Source organism: Dipodomys ordii, unplaced genomic scaffold (genome assembly GCF_000151885.1).
Source record: "Dipodomys ordii isolate 6190 unplaced genomic scaffold, Dord_2.0 Scaffold8, whole genome shotgun sequence".
In the NCBI taxonomy this organism is placed as follows: domain Eukaryota; kingdom Metazoa; phylum Chordata; class Mammalia; order Rodentia; family Heteromyidae; genus Dipodomys; species Dipodomys ordii.
Window position 1 is genome coordinate 7445712 of NW_012267224.1, and position 18307 is coordinate 7464018.

General features: G+C 41.6%; 1 protein-coding gene across 2 annotated transcripts in view; it reads right to left on the minus strand.

The window, feature by feature from the left end:
* The window catches only part of Kcnip4 (Kv channel interacting protein 4), an 885761-nt gene extending 867504 nt beyond the window's left edge, over positions 1-18257 (minus strand). For both annotated transcript variants that reach the window (XM_013009187.1, XM_013009184.1), the window contains exon 1: positions 18077-18257. In XM_013009187.1, the coding sequence (XP_012864641.1) occupies positions 18077-18137 (61 nt within the window). In that variant the 5' untranslated portion in view covers positions 18138-18257. The remainder of the gene's footprint in view (positions 1-18076) is intronic.
* Between the last annotated feature and the right edge of the window lie 50 nt (positions 18258-18307).

The following is an 18307-nucleotide window of genomic DNA, read 5'->3' on the forward strand; positions in this document are numbered from 1 at the left end:
AGGAAGGAAGGAAGAAAGAAAGAAAGAAAGAAAGAAAGGAAGGAAGGAAGGAAGGAAGGAAGGAAGGAAGGAAGGAAGGAAGGGAGGGAGAAAGGAAGGAAGGAAGGAAGGAAGGGAGGACGAAAGAAAGAAAGAAAAAAAAGGAAGGGAGAGAGAAAGAAAGAGGGAGAGAAAGAAAGAGGGAGAGAAAGAAAGAGGGAAAGAAAGAAAGGAAGAGGGAGAGAAAGAAAGAAAAGCAAGCAAGCAAGCAAGCAAATACCTTGCCAGGTGACGATGGTGGCTTATGTCTATAATCCTAGCTACTCAGCAGGCTGAGATCTGAGGACTGCAGTTCAAAGCCAGCCTGAGCAGGAAAGTCTGGGAGACTATTATCTCCCATTAACCACCAGAAAACCAGAAGTGTCATGTGGCTCAAGTGGTAGAGCTTGTCTTGAGCTGAAGTACTCAGGGACAGCGTCCAGGCTCAGAGTTCAAGCCCCATAACAGAAATACATACATACATGCATACATACATACATACATACATACACCTTCCCTACTACCCAGCCATACCACGGTCCCATGCACCTACCCCGAACATCATGAGCCAGGATAAGATAAAGACACAGGCTGCACAGCCATGTTCACAATAGCCTAGATACGGAAATAGCCCAGATGCCTCACACTAGATGAGTGGATCCAAAATATTGTGGTACTTGGACACAATGGGATTTTACACAGCCATTAGAAAGAATAATGTCATTTGTAGGGAAATGGATGGAACTAGAACAAATCATGTTAAGTGATGCAAGCAGTTTTTACAGATGAGATGAGTAAGTTCTAATCATTAAAAAATTTCTACACAATTCAGTCATTGTCTTTGGATGAGGCGTATGGGAGAGAAGTGAAAATAAGTTTTCCTCTCATCTACCAGAAGCAGACTGCCATTACACCCAGCAATTCTGCAATGCTCACTGTCAGCACTACAAGTTTAAGTTGGAGGAGACCATGTAGAATTCCAATGAAATTTCTCAACACTCACGATAGAATAAACTCTTTGGGGTGTCGCCCTTGTATCTGTTTCCTCCTCCTGTATCGCTCCCTTTTTTTCCCTCTTCTATCTGCCCTTCAGAATCTACTCTTCTCCCTCTAACTTTCTGGGTGGTTGGGGTGAGACATGGTCTGGCTACGTAGCTCAGGCTACCCTTTAACTTATGATCCTGGAAAGGGCTGCTTAGACTTTCCAAAGCCTAGTCCCTGTCCTTTATCTATGATTCTGATCCATAGATGTCAATGTGAGAATCTAAGGCAATTCTATACAGGAACATTCTAAAACAGCCTAGCACCTATTGGTGCAAAATCAATATTAAGTCCCTTCTGTAAAGTCTCCCTACATAGGTTCAAAACAACAAAAATAGGGTCTTCACTTCATTTCTTTTTCTTTTCTAATACAGTATCAGTAAGAAAGCCTAGTACAGATAGACAGTCAATACATATTCTATTAGTGGAACCACACCGAAGTTTTCTTTCCCCTTTGGATTCAGAGAATAAAATTCTGGTTTGGATCAGTGATGAATTATACAGTCAGCTTGGGCCAGCAAGGACTAATGCTCTGAAATACTTTTCAGAGCCCTTGGGCTCATACAATCATACACACAGACTGTGAACTTTGCAAATGGTCTTGCATAGAAGCCGGGGTGGATTATTAACATACAAAATAGATTCAGCTACATGAAACTTACCAATTCATCATTGCTAGCATAACAATATTTTTAATGAGAGCCCCTAGTGACAAATAGACAAATGCCTTCCAGAAACCTTAAGACTGATTTAAATCAGGAAATGTTCTGTGATGAACAAGTAAGTCATTATCCCCTGGGCCCATCTTGGCCAATGCCTGGGATGGGGATAGGAAAGAAGAACATTTTTTTTTTAGGAAAAGAACGTCTGTACCAACAAATCAATTTTTATTAGCTAGTTGCTGATTATTAGCATTGGTCATACAGGCACCCAAAATGAATTGAGCCTAAAGGGCATGACCCTTGTAGAAATAATGACTATTTGAGATAACCTAATCCATAGCAAAGATTCGCAAAGCCTTACTTGCCGCTCACCAAAAATGATGTTTTTATTCTCATAAAACCAAACTTCTTAGGTTCTTTTTCTAGCTCACACTCCTCTCCAGAACTAGCCTGTGTAATATCTATTTGTGTAGTCAATACATATTGGCACACTGGACACACAAAACACCCCATCCCCACACAGCTCAATCTACCTTTTCTGAGTACAATAATGATTTTCAGTGATGCGACTAGACTTCAAATGTGTAGGCTAGCGTTAAAAAAAATCTCAACACACAGTACTAATGTAAATTCAAAAACACACACAAGCTGAACAGACTACACACTGTCCAGCCCCCATCATTCAGGTAAAATTGTGGTAAAGGGAATTGAAGGGAGATACACACACACACACACACACACACACACACACACACACCAAATTCATAGTTATGATGGTTATTGAGAGGAGATAGAAAAGGAAATGATGAAGGTGAAAATATGGATGTCAATATGATTCCTAATATTGTATTTGCTTTATGTAAATGAGACAAATAAGTTTGGAAATTGTTAACCACCAATTTTAGGTACAAAATCTCCAGGTTGTTTACAATGCTCTGTGCTTTTCTGGGTTTTGAGAGGTAGCTACAATTTAGTCAGTTCAATTGCGGTTCGGCAGTCTTCTGTCCAGCACACAAAGCCCAGCAGTGGCAGAGATGATGACACTCTATGGCTTTCAAAGTTTCTAACAAGGCCAGCGCTCACCAACACACCCAGATTTCTCTTGTGGAACCAAAGGAGTCGTCAAGCACTGCTCCAGCTAGCACCATGCCTCCTCAGCTAAATCCCACAGAAAGTGGCGTCTGCACTTACTCTTCTCTGTGTCTTTCCTGGGACAGCCAAACACACTGCAACCTGGCTGTGCCCCACTTAAATTGCTTCAACCTCATAACTGCCAAATCCTTTCAGCCCTCCTCGTACTTTACCATGCAAAGCACTTAAGATAATTGAACAAGTACTGGAAAAGTTCCCTTCGCTTGGCATCCATAGTGCTACTCTGGACTGTCAATTCTTTTCCCTCCCGCTTTGCTCCATTGCCCACTGCTTTGCTAGTGACCTCTCGGTAGTACAGCCACTTTAGCTTGAGTCAGACTCCCTTATTAGTCCATTCGGAGCTTGGGTCTCTCCCTACACAACCTCTTCTGCTCCCATGTCCTTTGCCCAGAACCCACTGGATCCCAAATGATTATTTGTAGTCTCTTCTAAGACATTGATAGCTACCTTCAACTGCCACATGACTCTTTCAGGCTCTGCTGCTTTGTCTCTGTAACCTACCTACCCACACCTCTACCAGCCATACTGCTTTCATGCCTGTCTCTCACTCTACGTGGTTTATACTACTTTGTCAACTGTCCTCTTGTCTCCAATGAAATCCTCATTATTTCCTTTTAAAAATAAATCACTGTCATTGCCTAGCTTTATAGCAAACAATACCATGTAGATTGGGGTTACATGCCTCAGCTATATATAAAAATAGAATTGTAGGGCTGGGAAGGTGGCTCAGTGGTAGAGCGTTTGCCTTGCATGCATGAGGCCCTGGGTTCGATTCCCCAGCACCACATAAGCAAAAAGGAAAAAAAAAAGCCGGAACTGGCGCTGTGGCTCAAGTGGTAGAGTGCTAGCCTTGAGCTGAAGAGCTGAAGGACAGCGCCCAGGCCCAGAGTTCAGGGCCCATGACCAGACCCAAAAAAAAATAATATATATATATATATATATATATATATATATAATTGTATCATCTACCACTACTGAAACTCCCAGTCTGGGTTTTAGATGTATTTCCCTTTCTATTGCCAATATTTAGGACACATACATAGTCTTGGAAATCCCTGAAGATGGCTTGAGTTTTCACACAACTCTTTGCAAACGCAATTCTTTCTCTTTCTTTCTTTGTTTTTTTTTTGTTTTGTCAGTCATAGGGCTTGAACTCTGGGCCTGGGTGCTGTCTCTCAGCTCTTCAACTCAAGGCAAGCACTCTACCACTTGAGCCACAGCTCCACTTCCAGTTTTCTGGTGGTTAATGGGAGATAAGAGTCTCGTGGACTAAAAAAATAAAAAATATTTTTAAAAAAAGAGTCTCGTGGACTTTCCTGCCCAGGCTAGCTTCGCACTGCGATCCTCAGATCTCAGCCTCCTGAGTAGCTAGGGTTACAGGCATGAGCCACTGGCGCCTCACTGAGAAGGCCATTCTTAATATCTCTAAATCTTTTGATTTCTTCTCTTTGATTAGTCTCAACTCATGTTTTGAAGACTTACAGAAGATCCCATGTCACTTTGTGAGGTTTTCTTAACTTTACAAGGCCGGTAGCAATTTCTGCGCATTTCCCTCCAGTGAGCCATGCATGTGTCTCTATTTTACAACTTAAGTCATGTTGATCGAGAGTTACTTATCCATACAACTCCTCCCTCTCCAAATGAACTGCAAGCAGGAGCTAGCCTCTTATGCTGGATTATCCATTCAACAACTATTTGAGAACATACTATCAACTCTTTTAAGTTTATGAAATAGATGATGTATCCTCTTTTGATTTATGGAGTCCAAATTCAGGGCACTGAACTGTGACCGGTAATTCTGAGTCAAGAGTTGAAGGTGTTTGTTTAAATCAGCCAGGTCTCTGTGAAACACTAGACTCATCCATAATACTGTGCTGGCTCTTGCCAATCACCGCAGCTCATCGGCACTGACTGGCGGCCACCATTCACTTGTTTCCTCCAGACACTTACAAATACACAACTACTATAAGGGCTCTAAGTAATTGGAGCCCACCTAGTTCCTAATTTTAAAAAAATGATCCTGCCTGAAGAAAGTGTGTAGAAACCCTGACACCAGGCCGGCAGTTTGCACACTGTTGTCACATTAACTCCACCAACCAGCATCATCAGAGCCACACCGCATGGATTTAGAGAAACAGAAATAAGCACAGATGAGTTCTCTCGGGGGCTGAATCAGAAAATTCCCATATGTTTGTGCCAGTGACCTCTATGCCCTTTGAAAAATCTGTTATGCAATAGAACATTTGTGTCTCATATAATCTCCGTAAGCAGACAGTGTAAGGCAAACCATGCACAAAATAGTGAGAAATGTGGAACACTTTAAAAAACATGCCCAACACAAAACAGGACAAACACGAGGAGGAAGAAGGCAGAAAAGTTCTCGCGTGGGATGGCTCGAGCTGCCACTGGCCCGAAGCATCTCAAAAAAGTAAACTAAAAGGAAACAAAATGCAAGGCCGTATTGCTTCTCTAACAATTGCCACTTATATAAGCCAATATGCAAAGCCATAGGGATGTACTTACTGATAAAGTAAGTACATAGCTTTCCTAAAATACAGTGTCTTGGAATTTTTCTCTTCACATTAATAAAAGATAAAGAGAAACACTTGCATACAAATCACTCATATGAGTTTACTTGTGTCTTGGCAGAGAACATGGCTTGTACATTAGTCAGCCAAGCATGTCTTTACGCAAAATGTCAGACTGAAAGATGTGGTGACTCCGACCAGTAGACCCCTGAGCTTCGTGCAGTAACCACTGGGCATGTACACCTTGCTGTAGGTCTTAGCTATTCCTATGTCTAACACGTCTATCATTATCTGGGAAAGAGAGAAATTAAGCCTTGCTAGTCAGCATACATGAAGAGATCTAGAATCTAGATACATGCCTGCCACCCACCGCCTCTCCCCCCCCCCCAGCTTTTTACACATAAGGCTCCAGGACAAAACTCTTAGGAGACTGCTGATCAAGATAGCAGATAGCCAACAGTAAGTTCTGGACAATGGGCCAAAGTCTGATTTTTGAGTTTAAACTAAGCAGAAGAAAAATGATAAGTAAAAAGAAAATGCCAAGAGAGTTTAGAAGAGGATTCTAGATCATCTGAAGGCAAGCAGAACAAAGGCATAGCCAATTATTTGCTGACCATTGCGATAACTTCTTATGCTTTGTTGCAAGAGGTTTTTTGAGCTGTCTCACTCTTCCCATTTCACTGCTTCAAGCCTCTGATCACTTGTGATTATTCAGGGAAGAAAGTCCAAGCTCATAATAAGGTGCCCTGCTTACCTCTCCAGAATTATCTTTCCTTCCTCTTGCTCTCTTTCTTCAGCTCTTCAAGAATGCTCTCTAGTCTTGTTCTTGTCTATCTCTAACTATAAATCAAATATCAAATTAACATCTACTTCCTTCAAGAGTTATTTTCTGATTCTGAAAACAGAGGGATTTTTCCCCCATATGTTCACATAATATCCTGTACTGCTGTGCTGAAGTTCTCAGCACATTTCTAATGTATTAAATAGTTCAAGGTCTTTCTTCCTTGCCAGCCATCTGTGAGGACAGAGAGAGGATCTTTATCCCTCAAACATCCCAAACACTGTTAGATGTATAATAACTTAAGTGCCAGGTACATTTGTGGATTGGGCACAGCAAAAAGAGTTTCTCTCTAAGTTCTGTAAATGCTTGCTCATTGCATTTGATGATGGCAAAAAATATTAAGCTCAAGTAATAATTAAAATAATGTTTGACTGGGGTCTTTTTTTTTGATCAGCACATTTAAAGTCACTTCATTATCTATTGGTCAACAAAGATTTGATTGCCCCGGTGCGTGTTGGAAGTTTGCACAGTATCTTTATTCTGGGTTGGCAGACACCAAACAATTAATTAAGACTGCACTCATTAAGGAATGGAATTAAAAGGATGCATGGGTTTTTCTGGCAGGAAGAGGACGGCTAAGTTTATAGCTTGTAGTATTGCTATATATTCTCATTTGATTATTCTCAGCAAGCTTGCCTGCGTCGGGAGACCATGGGAGGTGGTTAAAGATGCAAATGCAAAATCCAACAGAGACAAGAGGGAAAGGAAGGCAGCTTTGCAAATAGAATGCTACAGATCAGAATCAGAGCTTTGCAGGGGATGAGATACATCTTTTCAATGCTTATCTGTGTACCTCACTTCCAATGCCCAGACTTGGCCCAGACTCTTAGCTGGCTCTAGTTTGCCTGTATTGATCATTTCTATCAGTCCTTATTTTGCCATTGTTGTTGTTGTTACATTCAAATGCTTCAAGTAATGATGGTTCCTTTTGACTCAAAGAAATCTAAAAGATTTTCCACAAAGCTAGGTATGAATGCTCCCTTTTCTCATAGGAGGACATTTGGCTTGGGGACTGGCTTTGGGTCTCTCTCCTGGATGCAGCATAGAAACCCATGAGGATTTTTCTTTTGGGGCTTGAATCCTGGGCCTGGGCAATGTTCCTCAGCTCATCAGCTCAAGGCGAGCATTCTACCACTTGAGCCACTGCACCACTTCCAGTTTTCTGGTGATTAATTGGAGATACGAATCTCAAGGACTTTCTTCCTTGGCTGGCTTTGAACCATGATCCTCAGATCTCAGCCTCCTGGGTAGCTAGGATTACAGGTATGAGCCACTGGCGCCCAGCTCCCATAGGGATCTTTATTAGGACATTTTCCATTTATCTCCATACATCCACCACCACACTGGACAATCACCATGAAATCTCAAATCTGAGCCCAGCCCTTCTATTAAAACACCACTTCAGCCTTTCATTCTTAATCTACCCTGTCCTACAAAGGCGGCAAAGCAGAGAAGTCACAGAACACAGCTCAGGCCATAGAGCCAGAAGGATTCTCTTATGATCTTGGTATGGAAGCAATCTACACTATCTGTCATTATGATATTACAAATTAGAGAGATAAGAATATAAATGCTTTTTTCCATTCAAGGGTATGTAAAAGGAAAGGCAAACAAATTCAAGGGGATAGAAGGACACAGAGTGTAGTATAATTGCATTCAAGAAGTGAAGAGTGAAGAAATAGTACAATAGAAGGGCCCCACTAAGCTTCAGAGAAGCCTTGTGGTTTCTCAAGGTCAAACCAGAGTACAGTGGGTCTGGCTTCTGAAACTTAGACTGACTCCAGAATCGAATCCTGAGCCACAGCCCATCTTCAATCCATGTTCTGAGCAGTTCACTCTGTAAAGCAACTCTGGACTTTCAGAACACTTTTATTCCCTAAGAACAAGTAAGATCCAGACTTCCATGTGTCCAGCATCAACCTCCATAATGTCTTCCCTAACTAGGGCACATCCAGCTCCCACTCTTATTCTTCGTGTTTCTCATTCCGATCCCGTACCCAGTCTTAACCACTGCAGTGCCCGGGTCACTCTCCGGATCCCTAGCTTCACTTGATGTCCATCTTCTTGGCAAGACTGCATCTCATCCATCTCTCTTTGACTGATATCCTACACAGTGGTAAAGGTCCACTAACTCTCTGCTTCTCGAAGTAAGTTGAACTCTGCCTCTCCAACCGCCTTTGGGAGTTTCCCCACACGTCAAAGTCAATATTCCTAAAAAGGAACACATGTCCCCCCCCAAAAAACCCTGTTTTTTCCTCCTCTATTACTTGCTTCTCCTCAGCACCACAAGTCATGCAAGTCACTAACCTCCCCTCTATCCCTGCCCTGCCCACTCGGGGTGGCATTCCCACTGACTTTACTCTCTTTCAGTCACTTGCTGCCTTCTGCCCAGACTAACTTCCTTGACAATGAGGTATCCTACACAGTTGCACAACATCCAAGCCCCTCTTTCTGGTGAAATTCAATTGGTTCCCCACTGTCTACACAACCAAATCCCACTCCTTTGTTTCCACCCAGAGAATCCAGTGTCCACCAGCCATCCTTACCACGTTAATATCCCAAGATGACATGTATTTTAGAGGTCCAAAATTGGTTTCACTTTTCTACAACTAAATTTCCTTCTGATTTTGCCACCCTCCAGTGTCAAGTCTGTAGGAGCTATGCCAGAATCCTTCTTCCTCAATCCCAGACACAGCCTACCATTTGACTTCCCATCAGACCCTATTCGCCTTGACTTCGGTTTGGTTTTGTTAATCATATGTCCTCTTTAATGCTTCAACACATAATTGATGCCTTACTATGTCCTCCCAAGATGTCAGACCTTCAATTACTATAACTACAGGTCACTTTGCCTCCTCCTTCCCCTCTTCAGTGTCCATTTGTGCTCATTGTAGTTCTCTTCCCCCTCTACAAATGGAACCATGCTTTAGGTATAGCTAAAGTTCCCCAGTGTTTCCCATCCGTGCCCTGAGTCCCCCAGCACCCTCCACTCAGCCATCTCACTGTTCCTCTCTATACCATACCTCCTCAGCACCACACAGCTCTGCTCATGGTACCCAGATCATATCACCCAGGTCTCTTCACTCGACCCTAGAACCCTAGGTATTCCTGTCTGAAACACTCTTCTTCCAACCTGCCATTTTCCCCCTTGGTTCCTCAGTCCCTCATTCTCTTCCTCTCTGACGCCCAACCCACAGAAAGTGATTTCGATCTTCTCTCACGCTGCCCTCTGTTTAGTCCCATCACAGGGTTCTTTTATGTTCAAACTTCCACTTCGCATGTCTGTCTCTTTATGTAGATTCACGTTTTCCCATGGAAATGTTGTCATTTCTCCACTCTAGTAGAAGGATACTGGGGGGGGAGAGGAAAGAACTCCAGTGTACATTTTATGACAAAAGAAGTTGGTTTACATTCAGAGAAGCCCCCACTGATACAAAAATAGCAATGCTTTTTAGTCTACATGATACTGCTGCTCTTCTATATAAGGCTTGCTTCATGTTATATGTGACTGGGAAACCAGCATCACTACAAGTAACCATGTGATTGTCATCTGGTTCTCTGGCTTACTATTTCACCAAAGCTAGAGCACTATTTATGATATCCTCTCTCTGAGGCCCTTCAACTGAATCCCAGGAGGACATTTAGCACAAGATGAGGGAGGATAACATGTTTTATGCAAGTAAATTTACAGTGAAGAAGAAGTGGAATCCTGGGATAGAGATGGAAGATAGGATTTAAAACTTTAAATCCTATAGTTAAATCCTATAGCCTAAATAACTTACGTGGCCTTTTCTAATCTCAAATATTTGCTGACAAGTATTTGTAACAGGTGAAGGGTGAGTGTGTTTTAAATGAATGATTGTTGAGTAACATTCTCAAAGATATTCCTAAAAGTAGCAGAACCCAAATTGCCTGAGGCTAAAAGCTATAACTGTCACTGTTTGAGATCTTAAATTCTATTTAATGATAGTTTGAAAAGCTTCAGTCTCATATGCAGGGACTCGAGGATAAATACTACTTCTAATGATTTATTTCTACAGTTCAATCTTCTCAGTGTAGTGTCTGTAGATTTTTCATAGTTCGTGTTTATTCCGGGAGCCGAACAATGATTTCAAAACAATTGGTTTTGTAAATGACTAATTTTCATTTGGAAGTGACATTCGGAACATCAGTTTGACTAGGGGTGTTTGTATGGAGTCGCAGAAAGTCCTGCTTTCAATTCTGTCAGAAGTGCTGGTATTCATTACTTTGCAGCTTATAGTTTAGATAGGTGGCCTTTTTCTAAATTGCCATTCCTAATGACAACTACAATTCTATGTCTCTGCATATGTGCAAGATCTGTTTTCTTCTTTCCTTCTCCGTGACTGATCAGAACTCTCCCAGTTTTGCACTTGCCTCCCCATCCTGTCCTTCCCCACTGTCCTTCCCTACAATCTTTAAATTAAGGGAAGGCACCTGAATTTCAGAGTCTGTGCCAACTTTCCCGGAGCTCACAACTTCAGCAGGAAATTGCGATGAAACTGGACCAGGAGAGGAAAAGGAATGGATAACAGCTTGCAATGGCGCTGTGGCTCACAGTAGAAAGATGCTTGGCATCGCATCAAAGGGAACTTGTGGAAATAAATGATGTGCAAAGGAGGATTTAAGGACTCGAGGGAGATGTAACAATAGTTTCACAGAAGTTGATTTTCACATGCGTTTGGTGTGTTTGGTGTTATTAAATAAGATATAATAATATTCTTATGATAAAATGATTGAGTCTATGAAATTAGATTAAAAATAGAGGGTGATGCTCAATTTAATTTAGAAATTCCTATACTAATTTGAACTGCCTCTGCTTTTTAATGGAACATTATTTAAACTCGCTATAAGATGGCTGAGCATTCTCAATTCCTTTATTGCTTTCTTTAAAGAGAAGTTATTATTCTTTGCATTCTCTCCAAGCTTCAAGTTATATTTGCTTTATGAAAAAAGTGTTTCCTTATATACTCCCCGCATTACAGAAGATCTTGAAAAAATATCAAAACTAGCTTAGATAATCTTACAAAATCTTTAAGAGACTGACAAAAAAAGTTTGTAATTGGCAAAACAAAGAGAAGCTAGGAAGAAATTGGACAATAGAAAAGTTACAGAATTTTGAGGCCAATTCTTTTGACAGCTTTATTTTGAAAGACCCTACAGAGAAGAAGGTCAAGTTTAATATCATGGTGTGTTTCCCCATGGGAAAGAATGGCACTTATTCCAACTGGAATTAATCTTGCTCACCAACATCCAGCTCTCCTTATCCTTAACCCAGTCAGGGAAGGAAAGATTTTAAAAGATAAATGATTAGAAATGCTCTTCCTACTCCACTATGGATACCTACTGTGTATATTCAGTCCCTGTCTCCTAAGTACACAGCAAGTTCTCTGAAGGAAGATCTGTCTTAGTCATCCTAACACCAGGTAGCTTCTTTGTAAATATTTGCAGGAATAATCTCATTTCATCATTAGAGGAGTTTTGTAACCTACTAGCAGATACAATTACTATCATTGTATATATGAAAAATGAAAGCCCAAGCAACATTATGCTCAGTGCTTCTTTTATCTGTTCTAACCTTTTTTAAATAAATAAAAATTTCTCTAAATTAAACTTCATTCCAAATTAAGCTTGTTCTTGGACTTGCGTTGTTTCTACAAAGTATTGCTTGATTTCAAGCTCCCTGCAGATACAAGACAAAGAGAGAAGAGAACTCATCCGCACCACAGTGAAAAAAGGGGCTGGAATCAAATTCTATCTTTAGAAAAAACTATAATGTCAGACATTTCTGCTCATTCAATATAATTTTGGAAGTGCTTACATATACAAAACTATCGATAACAAGTATGCAGTCAGCCATTTTAAAGTCATTTCTTGGTGCTAGTCTAATAACAATTCATTAAAGTACAAAATCTTACAAGCTTCAATTGATCCCCTGCATATCTCAGAAAATTCATTCTGATATACACTTCAGCTTAATAGACACATGCATGCAATATTCTCATAGGGCGAATAAGAAACTCATGGAGACACTCAAAAGTCCTACCTTCTTATTCAAACATGCTCCCCAAATAATCACATTTTGGAACACTTGTAGGAATACTCTGGCCTCTGTAACACGATCTACAGACAGGACTACAAAGAAGGCATCAGTGAGGTTGAAGGAAAAACCTGGTGAACTACAGGAGATACTGTACCATCATATGTGATTTTTGATTCCCATTTGGGCTGAAATAACATCATTTTTTAAATAACTGCTTCACTCAAAAGATCGTTCGAAATATTATGAAGTGTTGGCATCTGGAGATGAAAGCCTATTTTTCCTTCAAAATCTTTCCAAAGTAAAGACTTACAAAAAAATGCCAGTACTAATTCCCTAAAGACTTTTTTTATTCTCTATTCATGAGCAGATGCTACCTAAATGCAAGTAAGGACATTTCCTTAAGCCAACTCAAATTTCAGGTAACTAAAAATTACGAACAGTTATAGTACAGTGTTTGACTACTTATTTTTAATCTAACTACATAAATAGAGGGGACTATGGAAGGGGAGGGGATTCTCAAAGGCCGGAAATAGACCCAAAGGGTATTTAACATGACAGTCTACTTCCAACGAGCTAGCTGGTCCACCATAGTGACTGAGTCTGCTCAGAAAGAAAAATTAATCGTCAACGTGGGTGTGCAGGCCAAGTGCTACATCCCTGTCCAAATGTCATTCTGTAATATCAGAGTAGATGAAGAATTCTGTGTTTAAACCTGAAGCCTCTCATTCAGATTTTCTAATACTATATCTGCATGTTTACATACAGAACAGCCCAGGGTGGGAGGCGAGCCAAGGGGAAGTACTCTAATGCCCAGAAAAGAGAAAAACACAGAGCTGTATTGCATCCCCCTCAGTGCTACCTCAGCCTGACCTCTCTGAGTTCCTTCACAGCACAGGCACAGAGAAAAGGGAAGTGTGTTCACTGAGTGGTGGCTCTAGGAATTAATCTGCATAGTCTCTTCCATGCCATTATAATGGAAAGATTTACAATCGGATGAGAATCATAAAGCAGATGGCAATGCAGGTGGACAGGGTCACCTGGATATCTTGACACCGAGTTGGGAAATGTTAGAAATAGGAACTCAGAGGAGGACAGACAACTACTCATATTTCAAGGTGGGTATGCAATGAATCTCTCATTGTCTCTTTTGGGGGGGATGGGCAGGAATGAGAATCGGCGATGGCCAGTCACTGTGCGCCCCTTGAAGGACTGATCAATCTGTAAATGTTAAAGGATAAGGAAGAATCACAGGAACAGCTCCCAAAGAAAGCATGGTGATTGCTCTAAATACACAGAAAATACAGAGCCCCTTTTGAGGACGTCTTCAGAAACAATGTATATGCTCAGCCATGATGTTGCAGACACGAGAATATGCACATCGCAGAAGATGAGGCTTTCAACGCCATATTCCTGTACTCATAGGGAGACCTGCACTGCTGGATTTTGGAAAAGACAAGGAACCAAAAACAAACGGCACTGACAGAGGGCTTCATAAGCACCCAAATGTGAAGGGGAAGGGTCACATGACTTGAATCCAATACATTTGTTTTAAACATGTACTTATTTGTGAAGCATTGTGTAAGTAGTTACAAAGCGTGTAAAAATGAATGACTTGGGCACACTATGTGCCAATGAATTGTTAACATCTAATAGCTGAAACTACAAAGCAAAAATATCTAGTTCATTATTTTGGGGTTCAAATTCAGGTCAAAACTAGAAGAAAATGGCCTATGGAAAGAAAAGAGCAGTCCTGTGGGGAGGAAGCAGGGAAAAATCAGTAGAGCTGCACTGTAAGGATGCTGCATTTGAGACCATATCTGGCTGGAGTAAAGATTCCGGCAGGGCAATGTTGATGCAGGAAGTTAATGCCACGTTAGTGGTTAGAATTGAAGATCTGTTTGGACCTTACGCCTGGATACAGAGTTCTCACAAGCTCACATCAGCTAAGGAATGTCAGTGAACAAAACGAGGAGAATGTGAATGAAGACACTGATCTTTAACCAAATGAACAGTTTTGAAAACTAGAAAGGAAGAATATATATATACATATACATAATATGCAATCAATTACATAATCTTAAAACGTAAGATAGTTTTTTTAATAATTAGGACAAATAAATTTATAATAGGTATAATCAATCATATAACCTAAAAATGTAAGAATGGTAAAGGCCGCTACAACAAATATCTTTAACTCCTCTTTGTCTGTCTGTCTCTCTTTCTCTCTTACACACACACACACACACACACACACACACTCACACACACACCTTACTCTACATGAAAGAGTCTCCAAGAAAGGGAAGCTAATAAGTAGGCATATTCAGCAATGAAATGTTGAAAAGTAATATTATTCACAGGGTCTGGGGGAAAAAAACAGTAAGGACAGGAAAAAAATGAAAGGAGAAAAAAAGGAGATACCATAAATATTTAAGCTCAGAAATAATATCTTCAAGAAGAAAGAGCAACCACTATCTGGTCTTCAGTTCTGCAGAAATCTGCACACACACACACACACACATTGCATGGATCATTAATTTCTAAACCATCGACTGCCTTATTTTATAAAAGGAAGGTATACCATTGGCTAGAAAAGTACAGTGTAAAAGAGGCAGAAGTGGAGGAAGCACTGTATTTTAATATTCTATTTATTTCATACTATATTCATGTGACATAAAGAAAATAGAATAATGTCTTGCATGATGAAAAGCTCTCCCACAGTTCAGAATGAATGGATTCTTCAATATAACTTTTGTGGAATTTATTAATTCGATTTTATTTATCCTTCATTATCATAAACTTAGCCAACACAAGGCATTTATCAAACAACTCAAAATTAAATAGATGTGTCCCCACAACTATTGAAACTTACATTTTTCCTTCCCACTGTTACTTGTAGATTACATCACACAACATCTGCCATCGCTAAGTTAGACGGCACAAATTAAGGACACCAATGAATAATTTTCCCTCGACCTTCTTTCTAATTCTCCTCCAAATATACAGTTGAATTAACTTCTCCCTCTCTCTCTCCCCACTAGTAGCAAAATTGTATTTGATTTTATAGCAGGGGAGCTAAGGAATGGAGATAAACAATTCAATGCAAAATACATTCTGGGCAGACTTTGGGTTTCATACAGAAGGATGCACAGCAGGGTAAATCTGAGCGCACCACTCTGGATGAAATTCTCTAGGTATATGGGCTCAAGTATAACTTATGCACTTTTCTGTCCTGAGCAGCACTATCCTGTCACTAAATTCACTTACAAAGGATGCTTCTATACATATTAAATCCTTTTACTTGTTGGGAAAAAAAGATCAAAGCAAGAATTCTTTTAGCCTTATCATTTATAAAATTTTAATCACCTAACGATTCTTTATCTATTATTTTTGAGTCATTTCTGTTATTCCCTTCTACTTTCCATTTCATGTAGTTTTCCTCAATTGCCTTTCAGCAAATAATTTTTCAGTGTTCTGATGATAAGTGAAGTCATAAAATTCTCTCTCCTCCCCTCCTTTCCTCCATTCTTTCTCTCTCCTTCCCTCTCTCTCCAGTCCCTACTTTCTCTTCTCCTTACTTCTCCATATATTTCTCTAACAGATCTTTACATAAGTTTTATTTAAATATAATTGAGTCATGATCTTATCCTCCATCAGAAGGGCATCGGTGCAAGGAAAAACCATTATGACTGTTTAGTGGTGAGGAGTCAGAGGTAAGGGAGTGTTATAAAACAGGAATGGAGAGGTCAAACCTCTAAAATTGCCATCAACTTTTTGTACTCCAATTTAGTAAAACTTACATATCTCTACACAAATCACCTAAGTTCTAAAACTTCTGTTTGGTAAAAGCAAGACAGAATATGTATTTGGGGACTGGTTGTCTAAGAGTAACTTTAAAACAATGACAAGTAAAAAAAAAACATTGTCCCATGCTACTGCCCCCCCCCAGTCTTCTCATCACTTGACAGTTCATCCTAAACCTTGTGAACACAATTCAAGAACCTCCTCCATATTGGTTTCACCTTGGATGAATTATAATCAACAGCTTTTCATTCTCCAAACTATAAGCAGGTGCTTGTTCTAGAGATGCCTTGCTTTATAAAAATTATTGATAGGTTAACTATATCATCCTCCCCAGAAATAATTTTATTGGTGTTTCTCATGAATAGATCTGGCCAGCTCTGGCTCTGTGAAGAGAGGATACATTTTGATCCAATTTCCATCTAACGGATTAAAAACTAGATGCAAAGAGCTATTATCACAGAAGAGGCAAACAACACAAGCTACCAGTACCCAGGCTTCTACTTTCTCCCAAGGTCCTGGATAAGAGGGCTTCCCTAAAAGGCCAAGGAGCTCTCTACCACGGTTCTCATTGTAAGAAACTGAAAAACCTCCATTCATGACCCAACAACTATGGGCCTCTATGTTTACTATGTCATTCTGAAGGGGGAGAAAAAAAGTCAGCCTTTGTGCTTCAAAAGTTACATCCCAGGTCTACTTAGTTGGCAGCAAACGTCGGCAGTGTCACTACGAGAAGAGCCATGTGCGGGCCCTCTTTTCCCAGCCTATAAAGAACGGAGACGTTTCTCTTTAAAATTTCACACTCAGCTGAGCCTAGTGGCCTTCTCCCAGTCAGCATGACCTAGGAGGGAAGGGAGGAAAAGGAAAATGACATTTCTCCCATCCATACGTTTATGACTAGGTTAGTTGTGGCGACTCTATCTCCCTGACTGAACAGGTAGAATGTGGAAACATCTTCCCTTCAATCTCCCAGCCGTGGCCCACTCCTCTTCATCCAATACACCCAAAGCACACGGGAGCCACTTGACCCCTTCATTTACATAATCGAGTTAAAGTCACGCACTTCCTCACCTGCCTGTTCTCAAACACCACCTCCATCCTACTTAGGACTCTTCTGAAACCAAACCAAACAACAACAACAACTCACTCTGCCCCACAGCCACCTAACCAACAAATCGATGTGTCCCATGACACTCTGGGGGAGGGCATCGTCCCCCATTTCGCCATAGGTCCCCCCTAAACTCAGGGGAGAGTCCCTCTCCCTGCTTTCGCAGAACGCGGGCTTCTCTGAACATCCAAGCTCCTCGCACAGTGCTCTACCTGTCCGAGGCTGTGCTGCCCATAAATCATTTCCATGTCCTCTGAAGACCATGTTCTCTGAGCACAGGAAAGTAAACTAGCAATCGAACAAGGATAGAATGAGAAAAGAAGAAGAAAAGCACCTTTGGGAGACTGGGAGCTGGTGTCTACAATTTGGCCCCTAGGTGATCGCGGAGTTTGGGAGCATCAAGGAAAAAGTACAAGGACGGGGGTGCTTCGCCCCCAGGTGTGAGGGACGGGAAGCAAGTGTGCAGGTGGAAGTCGGTCAGTCCTCTTACAAAAGCATCCACCGCCTTGGACATTTTCAGGGAAGGCAAAGAGAACGCACAGGATCGCGGGGGACCCCGGCACCCGCGACTTTGCAAACACACTGCAAACATCCTCTCTTTTTCGGACCCGCATCTTTGCATGCAGCCCCTCTCCTTGGTACCGGGTTTCCCTCCCTCCCACCTCCCCTGCCAGTCCCCCCACCCCGCCTGGGCTGGCAGTCTCTCACCCACAAAGGCAACAAGCATCCCCCCCCCACACACACACCTACCGCCCCTGCGTGCCTTCCCCTCCAGCCTAGCAAGGGGAGCCCCCCGCCCCCCTCAGCGCCAAAGGGAAGGGGGACGGAAACGGGGCTCCAGTTTTCATGCTGATTGCATCCTACCGCCTGTGGAGCTGGCCTCCTCCAGCTGAGCCGAGATGCTTTCCACCCTCCTCACATTCATCTTTGGGGATGCGGGGTGCAGGAGTGAGACTTGGGAAGTCCACTGGCCCCGGGGCGCACAGGCTTGGGTCTGGCACCAGAGCGCAGCGCGCGCACCTCCGCTCGGCCCAGGGCGTCCGCGCGGCGCTAAGCAGCCCGGAGTCGGCGGTGGCAGTGGCGGTGGCGGGCTGG